This window comes from Liolophura sinensis, chromosome 6, assembly GCF_032854445.1.
Source record: "Liolophura sinensis isolate JHLJ2023 chromosome 6, CUHK_Ljap_v2, whole genome shotgun sequence".
NCBI lineage: Eukaryota > Metazoa > Mollusca > Polyplacophora > Chitonida > Chitonidae > Liolophura > Liolophura sinensis.
In genome coordinates, this window is record NC_088300.1 from 18772293 (window position 1) to 18791517 (window position 19225).

Sequence of the window (19225 nt, forward strand, 5' to 3'; positions counted from 1 at the left end):
CTATTGTTGTGTTTTCAGAGATAAAGTGCCATTTGTGTCGAAGTTTGTTCATGGAAAGTTAATCATTAGAGCTGTTCTCCTGAATGACATGAAGATGTTGAAGAAGCTGAGTCAGGACAAAGACAAAATCTATAATGTAAGATCTCATTCATAAGTTTTCATATTGGTTCACTTTGGTAATGTTACATTCATCTTACAAATCTTAATTTAATCTCATCTCATTGTGCCCGCAAAACTATTTTATCTCTGGTAAGTTTTATGCAGCACTCAAGTAGTGATTTCATTGTTTTAGTTTGGACATCAACAAGAGAGTAATAAGGACAAAATATAAGGCTGAAATATTCAGTAACAATGAAGCTTTTGTTTTTCAAAGTTACGCTTTGAAATCACTGTATCTGCAACATGCCTCTGGATCTCTGCCAATTTGGTGATATACTGCCACCTTGTCATGTCTGGGTTTGATGTTGCCTTTGTTTTGATTCCTTCCCTAGGTTGGGTTGAGATGTACGAGCCTTCCCTTTTCGATTGAGTATTTAATAAAAGTCATACTTGTAGTATAATTTACATATTATCTTATGGAAAGAAATATATTTTCTCCTATTGGTACTCTTGTCTCTCAGTTTGGTTGGAAATACATGTATTATGTGTATGGGTTCCTATTCTGGTGTCTCACTTAGGCTGGGAATACGTCACAGATGCTCAGCTCTTGTTTATACTTTCTCAGAGATATATATTATGCGCAAACCTATGTGACATTATTTGTATTTCCTGGTGGGTTTTCCCCGGGCTCTGCCTGGTTTCCTCCCACCATAATGCTGGCCGCAGTCATATAAGTGAAATATTCTTGAGTACGGCATAAAACACCAATCAAGTAAATCAAATTGTATTTCCTGTCCGGCTTTTTAGTGCAGCAGTACGTTATTTATGAACAAACCAGTCAAATAGTAACCATTGTCATTTTAACATTGATAGCTCAACTCTACCAGAGCCCCCGCCATTCCACTCACAGCTATGGAATATGCAATACTGAAAAATAACTCTGATGCGATAAAAACGCTGCGGAATATTGAGTATGATCCTTCGTACCAGAAGCCGAGGCACAGAGAACAGATAATGATCAGTCGCCTGGGTACTGGCAGGTACAGTTTATAATATGCCTCAATTTTATGTGATTTAGATTATTTTCGTACTTAATTAGCATATAAGTGGACAAGTACAGATAGAGTTGTATACAGTTAGATGCATTTTTACATGGGCATAGAAGTACATTTCCTGCTCTGTTCAAGCTTAACACTTCACAGGTCAAACATGGTTTGAAATAATGTAGACCTTTATTCAAATGTCGATGACTGTAATTCTTCAACCTTTTCGTATGTTTACAAGGTGTTTATTCAAGCATATTCTGAAGACATTTTTATGTGTTGAATGATAAAGTTATGCTTTTTGTGAAGACCTAATACTGGCAAATCTGACCAATGTAGGTTTGTCTCCTAAATCAAATTAAAAGGTGCATAAGTTGCACTGTAAGTTATTGTAAGCAGGCCACAAAATTTGGCGGTTACATGTAGTGTAATTGTACTGACCGACAAACCGGTTGCGCTGATGTGTCCCCGGGAACATTCCTACATATACAGCGCTTGAACTGGGTAGCGCTCAACCTGTATATTAGAATTACCCACAAAAGGTTGCGGGCCATCTTCATGCAGCGACAGCTACCACGAAACAGAAGTTGTGTCAGTTGTTAGAGATACCTCTTCCAGGTTGTTTTAATACTTGTCCATTGGCAAAAAACAAGCGCTCATATGCCTTTGAACAAAAGCTCTCATGTGGTGCCATGATGCTGCAGAGTGTTCTATTGAACTTAAACTCAGTGCCGTTATTCACTAAAATTTATGCAGTCAACAAATTCCGTTATAACGAAATATCGTTGGGGTCCGCGCTCCATCTATTAATCGGGTAAATGCATTTGTGCTGTCTCCTGTGATTTGTGCTGTCAAGTCCAGTCTGCAAACTACCTTTTTACTGTGTGACAGCATACAGGTAACTCATGAGAAGGCTTTCGTGTTAAAACAAAATATTAAAACTTTTAACTAAGAAATTTATATTCGACTTTCAACCAGTTCTCGCCACGAGCAGGTGCACTACATGCCTCCTTTGTAATGCATGTAACACGCGCTAGCTGGCGGCATTCGTAAGTTACGTATTGTGCTCTTGGTGAGCTAGCAGTAGGCGAAGAAAGGTGACATTCAATTCGAACAGAATTTAAACTTTCACTAGTCAACAGCTTTCCATGAGCTGGTCATCGTTGACATTCCCTCGTGTGAATGGTTACATTATTTCACCCTGTGGACAAAACCATTTTATCAGACAGTGATGATGAGGGCTCCACAAGCCAGTTGGATATTACACACACTACAAGTAGCTAATTATTTATCATCTAATAATCTATGTAATTATTAATCATCTAAAGACATTAAAAATACTTAGGAATATAATTCATGTTGGTCTGACAGATGTGTTTTAGAGTGGCTTCCTGATCTATACTGATCCCCGTTCATACTGTGAAAACCCGTAACCGATTTTTTGGTTACATCAGCCACCCAAATTTCATGGCCTGGGCATGTAGAAAGTTATCCAAAATATGCATAATACTTATGCTCAGTTGAACTACCAATTGTCCACAATCACAGGTTATGTATACCACAAACTGTCGATACCGAGACATGTACGGTTATGTCATGAAATGATATATCTGGAATTGTCAGAATGAGATAAGTGATGTTCATCACAATTTAACCACATCGCCGCTTGAGTGCTGACAATTCCAGTATCCAATCTACTGCTTTATTATACCAAAAAAGGATGTAACCAAAAAAAAAAAAAAAGAAAAAGGAAAAGAACTTTCGATACTTTAAATTACTGAACTTGAGCAAGCCGTCATATGACTGGTTACAAACAAGGGCACAATAGAGACCTGACAAAGGGAGAGAACTGTACTGGCAGTAGAAAACATGCACAAGATCATTGGAGGGTGAGATAGTTGGCTATTGCTGCGTGAACATCATCAAATGCTGTCATGCAGATCTAGATTTTGGGATAATGAGAAGACCTCCATAATAACTTCAAATTTTTTTTTTTGTCTCTCTTATCTTCCAGCTACAATCGTCGCTCTCTTGGCGTCAGTTTCATTCGTGAAATCATGGCCAGTAGAGGGACCAGAGAAGGAAATAATGCATTAACTAAGGTAAGATGAAGGTCGTTTACAAGAGTTCAAAACCAGCCTTGGACAGTAAATTTGTCAATTCTCTTGCTCTCACTGTTCATGTGACTTGGGTGACAATAAGCAGTCGATGCTCCTGTGACTGTTTGTGCAGCCTTGCATTTGCGGGAAGACCTCTTGTCTTCCATGCATCTGGTGTGCATATCTCTTTATTATTTTTTTCATTGTTGCCTAATGTCAGATGTGGGGAGGTTTTGTCAGTAACTTACCAATTATATCTCAGGAGATGCAGAACTTTGAGCTGTTGTCAACACACTCTTTCCTTGGTTATTCAAGTTCAGTTTATGATTTTGGCTTGCCATTACAAAGTTAGGTAAGGTATTGGGACAATATGGCAAAGTAACTGTCGATCAGATTATGGATTTAGTCCAGGTTGGGTGATGTATATTATAACACATATGTACATGTTAATGTGTACATATATATTTAAGGGTTTGTTGGGTAGCTTTATATCGCTGAACCTTGGTTGTGTGTCTGCCACACATCGGGGCTTCCACCCACCATAAATCTGGCTGCTGTTGTATAAGTGAAATGTTCTTGAGTACACTGTAAAACACCAGGTAAATAAAATCAAATGAATGCAGTGTAGCTTAATTTCTTAGTTATGTGCAGCACAGCATTCTTCATTTGTTGTTCTGTGATCTTTGAATTGTTTTATACTGACCCTAGAATTACTTCAACAAATAGTTGAATTTCAGCTTTCTTCACCATCTTCTAGGCAAGACTTTGTTAGGTATTAATCTGTGTGTACTTTGGTGTGCCCTCACAGGATGTATCTGACATGGCAAGTAACTGCAGAGCTGATAGCTGGAAGCTTTTAAGAATGGCCTTTCAAGCCGGCTGTGACTGGGAGCTGGTAAAGGCCTTCATAAAAGACAACTTCTTATCTTCTGACAGAGACTTGGAAGATTTGTCGTCGTACAATGTAAGTTACCCAAATTCAGTTACTTAGCCAATGTTACTTCCTTTTAAAAGAAACTTCTCAGGTCATTTATGCTGAAAATTGAAGCACATTGCTTGTAGTCTCTGTAGCTTTCAAAAATTTTGTGATTTTTTTTTTTGTTAAAAAATTACAAGGCTTCAAAGATAGAAATCCAGTAAAAGCTATATCTCTTGGGGTAATCATACATATATTTTTATCGTACAAATACATCTCTGGTCTCTTAACCAGTTAGAAGAAATCTCCTTTCCTCACTGACACAACAGTTATATAACATGCTCTGGTATCTGAGAAAACAAGGTCAACATGGAAAGAATTGAACATTATACAGTAAAAGTTAGAGTAATGTAAAACCATTGAAGGTTATACAGTATTAGGTCATCCTTAGCAAATTTTTTGTTGGGGGTAACCCAACCCCATCAGAAAAAAAATAGCGTCAGTCGGTAGGGATTTTTTTTCACCATGGCTCACGGGAAAGATATGTATTTTTAAAGAAATAAACATTGATAGAAAAATAAAAATAGATTCTGTTAAAATCACGATTAATCTTAAGAATAGTGCCCTTCCTTGGAGAATGTGTCGGGTTACGCACAACAAATGTATTTTTTATTCCTGCTTCCAGACACTGAAGTGCTCAGTGTTCAACGAACCAAACATGCATAGCAGCTCCAAAATTTTTTCCATCTCTACTGTGTAACAGTAATCGCTTACAAAAAGTAAAAAATACCTCAAAATAATGAATATGATTAACAGAAGCCATGAACAGTGTGTGTTTAGGAGATTACTATCAGTTTTAGAACCATGCAGTATTTTTGTCTTTATTAGGCCAAAAATGTGTTTAAAGAGATTGGGAGGGCTCTATGGAGAGGTCATTATAAGTTGGCCAGAGAACTGCTGAAGTGGGCATCTGAACACTCCACCACTGGCTTCCAGGCTATACATGCCAAGGTGAGTCAGTGACAAATGTAATAGATACATGTATGGTCAGCTGCTAAAGTGGGCATCTGAACACCCCTCCACTGGCTTCCAGGTGTTACATGCCAAAGTGAGTCCTTAACACCTGCAGTAGATACAGGTATACAAGTATCTGGTCAGCAGCTAAAATGGGTATCTGAACACTCCATCAGTGGGTTCCAGGTGTTACATGCCAAAGTGAGTCCTTAACACCTGCAGTAGATACAGGTATACAAGTATCTGGTCAGCAGCTAAAGTGGGCATCTGAACACTCCATCAGTGGCTTCCAGGTGTTACATGCCAAAGTGAGTCCTTAACACCTGCAGTGGATACAGGTATACAAGTATCTGGTCAGCAGCTATAGTGGGCATCTGAACACTCCATCAGTGGCTTCCAGGTGTTACATGCCAAAGTGAGTCCTTAACACCTGCAGTAGATACAGGTATACAAGTATCTGGTCAGCAGCTAAAATGGGTATCTGAACACTCCATCAGTGGCTTCCAGGTGTTACATGCCAAAGTGAGCCCTTAACACCTGCAGTAGATACAGGTATACAAGTATCTGGTCAGCAGCTAAAGTGGGCATCTGAACACTCCATCAGTGGGTTCCAGGTGTTACATGCCAAAGTGAGTCCTTAACACCTGCAGTAGATACAGGTATACAAGTATCTGGTCAGCAGCTAAAGTGGGCATCTGAACACTCCATCAGTGGCTTCCAGGTGTTACATGCCAAGATGAGTCATTAACACCTGCAGTAGATGTAGGTATACAAGTACCTGGTCAGTTGCAGAAGTGGGCATCTCAACACACCATCACTGGCTTACAGGTGTTAGTTACATGCCAAGGTGAGTCAGTAACCCCTACAGGTGCGTCTTATCTGCTCCTGATGTGAACAACTCCCCAAAGACTATTAAGAGAAACATAAGCTAGAATAACATGATATCCTTTTCCCACTGTATCATACATGTTGAATTAATTTTAACCATTTAAGCTCCAGTTTTTTGAAAGTTACCTTTGTGTAATAATTGTATAATATTCTCAATGGAGAAAGGACTTACTTCAATATAGGATTTCCCAAAGTAGCTGTCTGGCTGATTGACTGCTGAGAGGTTAGTGTTAAACATCATATTGGAGATTGGGAGCAGGTGGTAGCAGAGTAGGTTACAGATAGTGTATACGATGTGTGGATTCAATCCCAACCTTGGACAGTGCATTTGTGGATTCCCCCAACTCTCGCTGTGCACAGGGCTTTTAGTGACAATAAGTATTGACAACAGTCGTATGGCCGTTTGCACAGTCTGAAATTCATTGAAGATCACTTGTATTCCATGAATTAGGTGTGCATATTAGTGCATCACACGGTGGCACAGATGGGAATGTTCATCAATGACTTGCCCAAGGTCAATGGTTTATTCTTGACTACAGAGTTAAAACACCTATCAAATAAATCAATGTTTTACCCACCTTCATATACATGTAGATGAAATATTTCTATAGTATGGTGTTATACAACTTTGATACACGTCTGTGTTTTGAAACAATTTTTTCTGGGGTCATTCCAGTGGTTTATAAAAATACACACCCCTAACACTTTGAAATGTTGCGAAAAAAACTACATCCGTGTATGAATAAATTATCAATGAACTACTTTAATTCTTCTAATATTTGGGACAGTAGTAGTGTTGAAAGTAAAATATTACATTTCTTTACCAGTCTTTTGGAAAAGTAGAGATAAGAGTACGTTGTTTATTAGATGGTCTAACCATGTGAGAAAAAAGAAACTAAATATTCCTGCTAGAATTACATATACATTGGCTAAAATGAACAGGTAATTTATCAGTTCTGTCAATTATGCAACATAACTTGTCATGTGAAATTCTTTATATTGTTTGTCACTTGGTTTTCATTGTATTGTGAATTTCAAATGTCTTCATTGTATTGGAAGGTGTTGTTGGAAGATGTAAAGGAGATGAAGAAGATAAACCCAAGTGATGTAACATACAGCTCATCTGTTCACCCAGGGGTAAGATGTTAACACGTGTAATTACATCGCCACAACCAGGGCTTCATAGTCACTATTTGGTCATGAGTTTTGATCCCTGGGGATCTGCCCACTTTTCACATGCCATAATGCTGGCCATCATTGTATGAGAGAAATATTCTTGTGTAACACCAGTGAAATAAATAAACAAAATAAATTGTAGTCACTTTTCAAATTTATCCCATAAATTGCCTTTGTCTCTGATATAGTAACAGTGATTTCAGTTTTAATATCCCTCATGGTATATAAATAATCCAACGATTTGATTTTTTAGGAGGCAAAAGCTTGATTGAGGTTGAGTGAAGCATATATTAGTGATAGAAAAACCACCATTAATGTCAGCATTTCAGCAAATACAAGAGAATTATTCTGATTCCAGTTTACCAAAATGTCTGCCTGATAAAATGAAAATGTGTATATTTTTAAGGAATTTTTTAAAATGTTTGTCACGTCACACCAGCAAGATGTCATGGTGTGATATTCTTTTCTTTACGCAATGCCACAGATCTTTCGTCGTGCTGGTATCATTTACTTTGGAAGTTGTTTTATATACAAATTTGCTGCATTCAATGTTGGTGTTATGACCAGGGTTTTTCCACCTAACCAATCAAAAAACCACAGATACCCAGGTATATTGGATTACATTATGATTTAGTCAGCTGAAACATAAATTTCAATACAACCGCCAACCCCCCAATGAGTAAGATATAATAGTATAAGGTATGCTCCAAAATTTAAAAAGATATTGAATATTTTTTTTTTTTGACATTTCTTCATTTCTCACATAGCCACAATCTTTATTTAGGAGTTACTTTTTATGAATCTTTTGAAGCTGATGTTCTGATGTATCCGTCTTTCCTTTCCCACCCATTTCCCTATCTCTAGTGTGCCCCAATCCACATAGCTGCTGTGAATCCGGATTCCCGCATGTTGAAGCATCTACTTGACATATCACCAGACATCAACTGTAATGACCAGACTCAGAAGAGCCCGGTTCACTATGCTGCTGTCTGTGAGAGTACAGGTCCACTTGAAGTGCTACTCAAAATGTAAGTCAGGAGGTGAAGTGGTGGTAATCCGCAGTCTGTCAGTATCGGTAGTTGTTTTACTGTATTGTTTTGACATTCTGTATTGTATGCTGGATATTTATGTAGCTGTTGCTACTGCTGTGCATTACATGTATTACATTTAGCAGGAATTGAATATCATTTCAAATTTGTTATACATAAATAGAGAGAAAACAAATTCCTCAGAATGAATTAAAACCAAAATTTATAGCGATACAAAAATAAACAAATAAATTTAAAAAAAATAAAATTTATAGTGATACAATTACTGAAGCTGAAGCCCAAAACTGTTGGGCTATTTTTGTTTCTATACGCTAAGTATTTATTTTGGTTCAATACTTTATGTCCATTTCATCATAACATTTACTTTACAGCTTTCATTGTAAATTAAAATAACAAACATTGAAGTGTCAAGATTTTTGAGAAAAATTAAAACAGAAGGCTACTTACACATGTATGACAGACAAGAGAGTTACAGAAGAAACAAATAATGTCCAGCATTCTTTTTGAATGTAATTTATTATGCACAATAATATAAGAATGAATGAATGACTCTGGCGTAATGCCACATTGGCACAGTAATGTAAGATAACACAAATTAGATACCGTATTACTCTTGTACAGTTTTTTGTACAGAAATGAAAAAAATGTCACACTGATTTCTTATTGGAATTTATTTTTTTCACAAATCTGAATAAAATCAGGCAAACTGTTAAACATAACCAAACATTGGCTATCACAGTATTCTTTATGATTAGCTGATCTTTACTGATTTTTTTTTGAGCTAATTACAAACACATAAATGTTAAAATCCACAATTTACGTTACTGATTGAACAAATTGATTCTGTCTCCAAACAACCATACATGGTGATAAACCTCCACATGTCAGGTGTTCGGAGATAAAAGCTTGTTTATTTGTATCATGCAGGCCACCCATGGAGTTCGCCATTACTATAATTGTCTGACTTCCTGTGTTTCGTGCTATGATCAGTTACAATTTGTTCTGCCATTTGATGTGTTACATGGATTGTCATGATATAGTACTGTAGGTGCTTGTGTATATTATACAAACATACTTATTGGACTAGTCTTCATGGAAATGTAGACATAGCTTTTGTTTTGATGCCCAACAAAATACCTGTGTGCCTAAAAAGTTCTATCAGGCGCAAAATGCTTAATACACAAATTGGGATGATATTTAAACCGAGAAGGCAATTTACAGTAATGAAGGCATATTTTCCACATAGCTACAAGGTCCCAGTGAAAAGACAAAGAAAGAAATCCCACCAGTGCTCCACTGCATGTACCCTTAATCTGCACAAATCACAGGCATGGCTGACAACCAAAACTTTGTCAAAAGTCAGCAGATCATTTGATTTCTTTGTCAGTGCGTGTTTACATCTTTCTACAGCGTGACTTAAGATCGTATCATGTCAGTTGTTATCGTTGTGTCAAAAGTCTGGGCAGCCTCGCTTCCAAACTCACAGTATGCATATTGAGCCAGACAATGTGATGCAATTACATACAGCCAATGTGTGGTTAAGCTATCCCAGTTTCTATGTATCTCTACTCTTCAAACTGCTAGAGGACAGAAAATATGGTGATTCTTGCCAGTAAACCTTTAAGGTGGAAACACTTTTTGTCTGCAGGGGAGCCAGTAGCTTGGGTGTGGACAAAGAGAATAACACACCATTGCACATGGCTTGTGAGGCTGGCCGTAACAAGAATGTGGAGGTCTTACTTGGAAGTAACCCTGATTGTAAGTGTTTTGTCAGGATAGAATTCTGTAACATTCTATATAAATAAATGTTATGTTCTGTCATTAGTTCAGTCGCTGTGAGTTCAGGTCCAGCTAATGCTGGCTTCTTCTCCGGTGTTATCTGGGACGGTCTGTCAGCCACCTCTAGAGGGTTGTGTGTTTGTTTGGCCTTTGTGCAGTTTCTTCCCACCATAATGCTGGCTGCCATGGTATTAATGAATTCTTCTTGAGTAAAACACCAATCAAATAACTATATAACAAAATGAATAAATAAGTAAATGTATTTGCCCTAAAATTTTTGGAGCACTTGAAAGTTCCTTTTTTGTAATAACGAGGGCCTTACATGTAAGAAATGTTTTAATTGTGATGTAACAGCTGTTATGAATTTACTCTTCTTTCATTTTCACCCCAGTGAAGTCTGCCCAAGGAGAGATTATTGAGCAGAGGTATGGCAAAGGTGGAATTCATCGCATGAACAAATCTAGTTACCAGCCCATCCACCTGGCCGTCGAAAACGGACACCTGGTAAGTACAACATCCTTGTGCTTCTCAATGGGCACACCGTAAATATCACATTTTAGTACTTTTCATAATGGCCACCTGGTATAAAAATACTACACTTTTTGGTACTTTACCTCATCGGAAAGCTCTGGGCCTGCCTCTTAGCATTATTTGCTAGCATCAGCACATTAGGCATTATCTTTGTATGGCTATTATGTACGGTAATGATTAAGAGGGCTTCGTGCTTTATTTAACATGTTTTAAAAATATCAAACAGTTTGAATGTAATGCCATTTCTTTTTGAAAAAACATGAGCTAGGCATGAATGAATGGATGAAATTTATTGTCTTTGTTTATTGTTCCACCTTTTGTATTTGTTTTTCTTGTATTTGTGTTTCTTCAATATTTCTTTTAGCAAGTTGTCAAGGTATTGCTGAAGCATGGTGCTAACATCAACGCCCAGATCTCCATTGGTAAATTCAGGCTGACACCACTGATGCTGGCAACTGACCAGGGTCACTATGAACTGGTCAGATACCTAGTGGACAATGGTGCAGTCGTCAAACAGAGAGGTAAAAGACAATGTACATGTACATTACATGTATTTTTCCTGTTGTTCAACATGAAGAACTGTGTATGGATACAGTGTTTGTAGACACAGTGTTTGTACTGTAAACACTAGGTTTGTACTGTAAACACAGTGTTTGTACCGTAAACACTATGTTTGTACTGTAAACACTAAGTTTGTACTGTAAACACTAGGTTTGGACCTGATTTTACATATTACATGCAGTATTGACTGGCTTAATTACTTGGCTAAGCTCACGGTTTTCTCAAAGATGCTTACTTGACCAATAGGCTGACATTAAACTCTAAGCGTTTTACTGTAATTCTTCATCCTTTTTGCCTGTTTACAAGGTGTTTATTCAAGCAGATTCTGAGGGTATTAGTCTTTGCAGGCTGATACATTTATACTATATGTGGTTAAGCCCTGACCCTGGCCAATCCAATCACTGTGGTTTTGTCTCCAAAATCATGGTCAAAATGTGTGTCAGTTAGATTGAAAGTTGCCCTTTCATATGCGAAAAGGTTGAGGAATTAGAGTACATATGAACTTTTGCTTACACAAGAATAATGAGACGTCATTTCCAAAAGCTACAAGTTCATATCATGTCTAGGACACACAAGGTGGAGGTTCAAACCTGGCCTTGGAGCTTGGAATTTGTAGATATCCTCACTCTCACTACTTGTCAGGCTTTGGTGACAGTATTTGATTGACGATGCTAATGTGAATGTTTGCACAATCTCGCATTTGTGGAAGACCAATATGTTTACCACTAATGTGGTGTGCAATATCTGTTTTTTCACCTGTGAGAAAGTTTGTCAGTTACTCGCCAAAGGTTGGTGGTTTACAATGGTATTCTAGTTTATACCTCCAACCATAAATCTCACAGCCATTTCAGAAGTGAAAAGTTTTGCATGGTGTTATAAAACAATCAAATAAATAGATAAAAAAATAGTCCATATCCAGTGAAGAGAGATGATCCTATCTAGTTTCAGCTGGTCCAGCTATTCTTTTAGGAGGCTTGTCAAATGTCTGGCAGGGTGTGATTGTTCACCACATTTTTTTCTCAATGTTCCTTGCCTATAATCCTGACTATCACTTAAGGGAAATATTTATGTTTATGATGTAAAAATCCTCAAGAAATTCAACAACTAACGTAAAGTATAACTTTAGATGCAGTTTGAAAACATATTTCGTAAATATTTTGAAGGATACAAAGTATTGTTCAGGTAGAGGGGCTTATGACCTTTACAGACATACAGTATATGTCACATGTCTGGTTGAATTTGTTGAGGACATTGTGCATGGCTCTCTGTGACATATACACCGATTATGTCCTTTGCAGATCGCCTTGGAAGGACGGCCTTGATTCACGCTGTGATGAATGGACATACCCACATTGCCTCCTATCTGCTGAACCTGGGCGCTAACCCAAACACAGCGGACTCCTCAAACAACACAGCCATACATTATGCGGCTGCTTATGGCTGGCCACACCTCACCCAACTTCTCCTGGAGGCGGGTGCTGACCCAAACACGCAGAGTCTGTGGAAGGTGGGTGGTGAGCAGGGGGAAGTGAGGGCCCAATGAAGCTGTAGTAATTACCACTGTTCCGAGTTTATCTCTATTTTTTTTTTTAAATGGACAAAATTTACATCCATAATGAGTAAAGATATCAATTTCCTTAAGAATTTGCCTGACTCAAGTTTGTTTATGGGTATAACGCTATAACCATAGCACCGTTATGACATCATACTGGTAAGCTCAGATTGGATCGTCTAGAAACAAATGTTTCTTTTTCAACATCCTGGCGTCTGGATGTAAAACATAAAAAATGTGAAATCAAAAGTGATATATATAGACTGTGCGAAACAACACTTTTATCACTGAAGGAAATTCCATTAGTTCACCTTTATATAAATCATAAAAGCAAATCTAACAAGTAAACAAAGTCAAATTCTTTAGTCAAATTTTTTAGTTAAAAACAGCATGAAATGATATTTTTGGGGGGGGGGTGTTGGGGGATACACTTAATGTTATTTGAAAAGTTACCTCTATTTAATATGTATATTTGCACACAGCCTGCAACTGACAGCAGGGTAGAATTTGTTCGATGGGAAAAGCAGTTTGTTTTTAGTTTTGGCACTCTTGAATAAATTTATGTAAAACAATTCATAAAAAATCCTGTTGAAGTTGAATTGTTATTAAATGTTGATAAACATATCCGCAGTGATGTTTGCTATTTTAATTCGAGCTGTACATTAGTTCTCAACCCTTAGACTGAATGTTCTCAGACATTTGTTCATCATATGAAGCAGGAATTTGTGACATGGCTGCACCGTGACAAATTACAGATCAATTTGAGGTTCAAGACCCTTCGTCCCTTTTGGACAAAGTCATGGTCATTTTTGGACATTTTTTTGAAAATTTTCCAAGGCAGTTGGTTATTCTAATTGTGTTGGCTTTGGCTTCTTCACAGATTTCACCTGTGTCCATTGCCTGGTTGAAAGGTCATCGAGGGATTGTCAGCATTCTACTTGAAGATGAGAGAGTCGACGTAAACTTCAGGGATGACAGAGGTCAGTTTTTGTAGCACTGTGCCACAGGCATTATATTGATAAATAGCTTTTAAAGACCATTCCTTAGGTCTAGGCATTTAAGACACCTGTATGAATGTATACCTTTACCAGATTACTCTCTAATATTTGAATAATCCTATGAATAGCAACTACTTTGTTGTTGAAATACCTTCATTTATCATCTAAAAAAGACGCGTATTTTCCGTTCTGGAGGTATAGGGATTATTTTCTTACAAATTCCTACGCAGAATAGTACTATGGTAATGTACTGTTTACAGGCCAGACTTTGGTGCACATTGCGGCATCCAGTCCTCTAGCCAAGGATCTGTATGACCAGATGGAGTATCTGATAGAGGAAAAAGGAGGCGATGCCACAGCCGTCAGTATGGAAGGTGACACAGCGGTAAGCTTGATTAGATCGGTACATCGGTGCAAATCCTAGTAAAAGCTGAAATGTCATTACTGATATACATGTACATGTAGATGACATGGGCGTGTAGATGACATGGACGTGTAGATGACATGTACGTGTAGATGACTTGGACATTCAGATGACATGGACATTCAGATGACATGGACATTCAGATGACATGGACATTCAGATGACATGGACATTCAGATGACATGGACATTCAGATGACATGGACATTCAGATGACATGGACATTCAGATGACATGGACATTCAGATGACATGGGCGTGTAGATGACATGTACGTGTAGATGACATGGACATTCAGATGACATGGGCGTGTAGATGACATGGACATTCAGATGACATGGACATTCAGATGACATGGGCGTGTAGATGACATGGGCGTGCAGATGACATGAACATTCAGATGACATGGGCATGTAGATGACATGGGCGTGCAGATGACATGAACATTCAGATGACATGGACATTCAGATGACATGGGCATGTAGATGACATGGGCGTGTAGATGACATGGACGTGTAGATGACATGGGCATGTAGATGACAAGGACATTCAGATGACATGGATGTGTAGATGACATCGGCGTGCAGATGACATGGACATTCAGATGACATGGGCGTGTAGATGACATGGGCGTGTAGATGACATGGGCGTGTAGATGACATGGACATTCAGATGACATGAACATTCAGATGACATGGGCGTGTAGATGACATAGATGTGTAGATGACATGGACGTGTAGATGACAAGGGCGTGGAGATGACATGGGCGTGTATATGGACATAGATGACAGATGACATGGACGTGTAGATGTAGATGACATGGACGCGTAGATGACATGGATGTGTGGATAACATAGACTTGCAGATGTAGATGACATGGGCGTGTAGATGACATGGGCGTGTAGATGACATAGACGTGTAGATGACATAGGCGTGTAGATGACAAGGAAATTCAGATGACATGGACGTGTAGATGACATGGTCATGTAGATGACATAGACGTGTAGATGACATGGGCGTGTAGATGACATAGACGTGTAGATGACATGGGCGTGTAGATAACATGGACGTGCAGATGTAGATGACAAGGGCGTGAAGATGACATGGACATGTAGATGTAGATGACAAGGACGTGTAGATTACATGGACATGTAGATGACATGCACATTCAGATGACATGGACGTGTAGATGACATGGGCGTGCAGATGACAAGGACATTCAGATGACATGGACGTGAAGATGACATGGGCGTGTAGATGACATGGTCGTGTAGATGACATAGACGTGTAGATGACATAGACGTGTAGATGACATAGACGTGTAGATGACATGGGTGTGTAGATGACATGGACATTCAGATGACATAGGCGTGTAGATGACAAGGGCGTGTAGATGACATGGACATGTAGATGACAAGGACATTCAGATGACTGTTCTGTGTTGACTGATAGAGTTATACTTTCTGTGCAGCTGAGATATTGGTCAATCCAACCATTCTAATTTGGTCCCCAAAATCAAATGAAAAAAGTGCAAAAATTGTACTGAAAGTTGCTCTTTCATTTGGGAAAAGGTTGAGGAATTAGGGTATTAAGATTTATACCAGGTTATAGATTAGTGGTGACTAAACTGCTTTTTGTTACATATTAGGATATGACCAGTGTGAATACATTTATTAAAGTTTGACTCAACTCTTAATATTCTTTTAGATAACTGCACTCAGCATGTATACATGGAAGATTGAACAAAACCAGTGATCTTTACATGTCTTCCGGTTTTAAACGTATGTTTATTTTTATCTCGCCTGTACGAAGTAAGGCAAGGTATTGTGAAAGGGGGGAAAAGTGGTGGTGACAGTGGTGGTGTCGGTGTCCAGTTAAGCTTTTTTTTTCAGCTGCCTAGTCTGAAGTATGGTGTGTACATGTAAATACTAGGATGGATGGTTAAGCTTTTTTCTTTTCAACTCTTGTATAATGTTATCTTATACATGGATGGAAGTTTAGGCTTTTTTTAATGTTGTCTATGGTATGATGAGCAAGTGTACATAATCATATAGTAGGTTAATCTTATTTTTAGCTCCTGTATCATGGGCTATCATACAAGGATTGAAGATTAAGCTTTTTTTTATAGCTCCAACACGTTTTTTTAATATTTTTTTTGCTCATGTTAAAGGGACTATAGATGGTGTGTACGTCTACATAGGGCTTACTGATGGAAGATTGAATTTTTTTTATTGGTTTTAGTTTTATTGGATTGGTAAATTTTTTTTTTTTTTCGCATTTTGATTGATAGACTTTTGCTGTAAAAATTTACCAGTTTATGTAGTATACTCCTTTGTTTTCTATAGTAAACACATCTAGAGAAGCTCATTGTCCCGCTAGCTATGTTACTGGATATATGCAGTGTCAAAGTTTACCTACTTTTTAGACTTCATTGTCTATGGTATGCACATTATCTGTAGAAAGCTTTCCACATTGATATCAGTACTAGGAGCCTATGGCCTTCCTAGACTGCAACAGAATGATTAAACCATCCACATTGATAGTGACTATTCTCAGCTGAGTATTTGCTCAACCAATCACAGGATTGCATTGACCATACATAGTACATGGATAGCCAACCGTGGGTAGCAATTTGCATATCAAAGACCACTCCAGCAAGTTTGTGCTCGAACTCCTAACAAGGAAGTTTTTACTAGCATAGCTCAGCCTTTGCTCAGCCAGTCACAGGGTTGCAATTGCCACCCCAGTACACCAATTCAAATATCAATTTGCATATCAAAGAACATTGCCCACATTGCAACTATTTAATAATCTTGGTAATATATCTTGGCCTTGATTGTTGATTTAATTGCAGGATCTTAGCACTGTTTAATTAGAGAATAATAACTGTGTATGACAGTGTCATTTTACTTTATTTTGGTTTAGAGGTCAGGGGGCAGTTTCATGAAGCACACTTAGTGCTAAGTAGCCCTCAGCTAAGTGCACTTATATATATCTCTATAACATGGGGCCAGTTTCATGAAGCATACTTAGTGTTCAGTATCCTTAGCTAAGTGCACTTCATATCTTTACAACATATGTTGCCATTGTGGTTAAGGGCTTACGTAACTAAGTGCGCTTTATGAACTGCTTTATCAGGCGAGCCACTGGTGTTCTCTGAATGCCTTGTTAAAGACTGGACTGTGGTCTGGTGGTTAAAAGTACTTGCCTTTCAGTTGAACAACAATAAAATAAACAAATATATTTATATTTCAGCTTACTTTGTTGCTGTTTGCTCCGCAAAATACAGGGGAGGTAAGCCTTCATTTAACAACTTGCTGTGTTTGAAACACTGTAAAGTATTCTGCTATCATCACAAGGTTCTTTTCCAAACTGAATATACCTCTTACATTATTTAACATCACAATACCAGATGTTATGCACCAATTTCTAGACCAGTGTCAAGGTAATTGCCATTTAACATGGAACTTGTTTTTAGGTTTGTTGCATATAGGTACTTTTTTTATTTACCTTCGTTACACATTTGCTCTAGCTGGTTTTCTCCACCAATAATACTATAATTCACCATGATTGTGCAAATATAAAAATATTACACTGTTCAACACTTACATGGAACAAGTAAATAAATTTTAAAAAACCCATTGTGAATGAGTCTTGAAATTCAATTGTCACTTGCCCATGCAGCTGGATTTTTTGTGTAAGGATTTAAATGCAGTTTTATGTTAAAATTCTCTTCCTCAGGAACGTTGCATATAAAGTATAAGAAAAGCTACATGTACCTGTCAATCTCTTCATATGTAATATAGTGCTATTAGTTGTATTCTTCATCACATAGATGGGCTGAAATCAAGAAATTTGTGTGGAAGCTCACATATGGATTTATATACTTACTCTAGCCAGTATTTTCATTGGTGTTGATTTCAGTGTCAGAAATATAGTATCTGTATGAAGTTCTTCGTCATCTGTGTTTCGATGTTTGTTTTCAAGGATGGGATTGACTTTGGCATGTATGAAGCAAGACGGAGGAAAATTGCTGAGTTGCTGTTGAAGCATGGATGTCCGATTGACACTGTGAAGAAGTCTGGGGAAACAGTTTTGGATCTGGCCGTAAAGAAGGTAGGTATTATTGTGTAAGCAAACAATCATAGTCTCACAATGATAGTCTCAAATCTACTGCTATATTGGTATATATCTGATTTTTTTTTTTGTTTTGTTTTTTTGCTCTATGGCTGCGCCAGTTTAAATTGTTATTTTATGGGCATCATAAATATTTTTTTCAATATTGGAAGAGGGTATAAAAAGTAAAACTTGAAAATCATCTAATTTACTGAAAATGAGTATAAATGACTATCTTGACATTTGGTTTTCCTGTTGAGGACATATTTATAGATTGGAAAGCCTTAAAAAACAACAAAATCATATAAACATTGAGATCACTGAATATTGATGTCAGTTGAGTTGGATATTTCAGTTTCATTTTTATTCCATATTAATTTTGTATTTTTTAGCATTGCCCATAAAACAGCAAATAAAATTTATATTACAAAAAAAATATATATATTGTAATAGCACATTGAAAAGTATTGAACTGACTGTGTACTTTAATTGTATTTCTTATATAGGTATATGTCTAAGTATTTGATTAATGAATAAAACCATATGCTGAATTAATTTTTCACTTTATATGATGGTTGTCAGGTTAATGAGTGGTGGAAATCAGAGTAACTTCTTGTCTTAAAGCTGCCGTTGAAAGGGCAAATGCTGGATTTGAACACATGACCTCATAGGCCAAGGGTTGATAGTTGCCGCCAGCCAGCGCTTTAATCATCTGGTGATTTTATTTTGGATACCTTATATTTGCTGATGTTGCCAACTAAAACCATCTTCTTTATATCTTAATGGAGCCGAAATTGTATTTGTTATCCTTTATTAAGGCAAGCCACGACATGAGTTTGTTTCTGATTGAGAAAGGAGCAAGCATATCCAACCATCAGGATGAGAACGGGGACAATCTGCTTCATTGCATCTGTAGAGAGAGCATCGAGTTCAATTTTTTGCTAATTCTGCAGCTTCTTCTGGAAAAGGTGAGTGAATGGGA

At 37.6% G+C, this 19225-nt stretch overlaps 2 protein-coding genes across 2 annotated transcripts in view; one reads left to right on the forward strand and one right to left on the reverse strand.

Annotated features, from left to right (window-relative positions):
* LOC135467906 (proteasome subunit alpha type-3-like) overlaps positions 1-19225 on the reverse strand; it is a 244066-nt gene that overhangs the window by 164204 nt on the left and 60637 nt on the right. The gene's annotated exons all lie outside the window — the stretch shown is intronic.
* Positions 1-19225, forward strand: part of LOC135466971 (poly [ADP-ribose] polymerase tankyrase-like) — a 70346-nt gene that overhangs the window by 16493 nt on the left and 34628 nt on the right. The window contains exons 10-25 of the mRNA XM_064744726.1: positions 19-136; positions 973-1139; positions 3157-3244; positions 4050-4205; positions 5046-5168; positions 7119-7196; positions 8100-8263; positions 9933-10042; positions 10455-10567; positions 10959-11115; positions 12454-12662; positions 13588-13687; positions 13966-14090; positions 17383-17421; positions 18115-18243; positions 19062-19211. Of these exons, the coding sequence (XP_064600796.1) occupies positions 19-136; positions 973-1139; positions 3157-3244; positions 4050-4205; positions 5046-5168; positions 7119-7196; positions 8100-8263; positions 9933-10042; positions 10455-10567; positions 10959-11115; positions 12454-12662; positions 13588-13687; positions 13966-14090; positions 17383-17421; positions 18115-18243; positions 19062-19211 (2026 nt within the window). The remainder of the gene's footprint in view (positions 1-18; positions 137-972; positions 1140-3156; positions 3245-4049; positions 4206-5045; positions 5169-7118; positions 7197-8099; positions 8264-9932; positions 10043-10454; positions 10568-10958; positions 11116-12453; positions 12663-13587; positions 13688-13965; positions 14091-17382; positions 17422-18114; positions 18244-19061; positions 19212-19225) is intronic.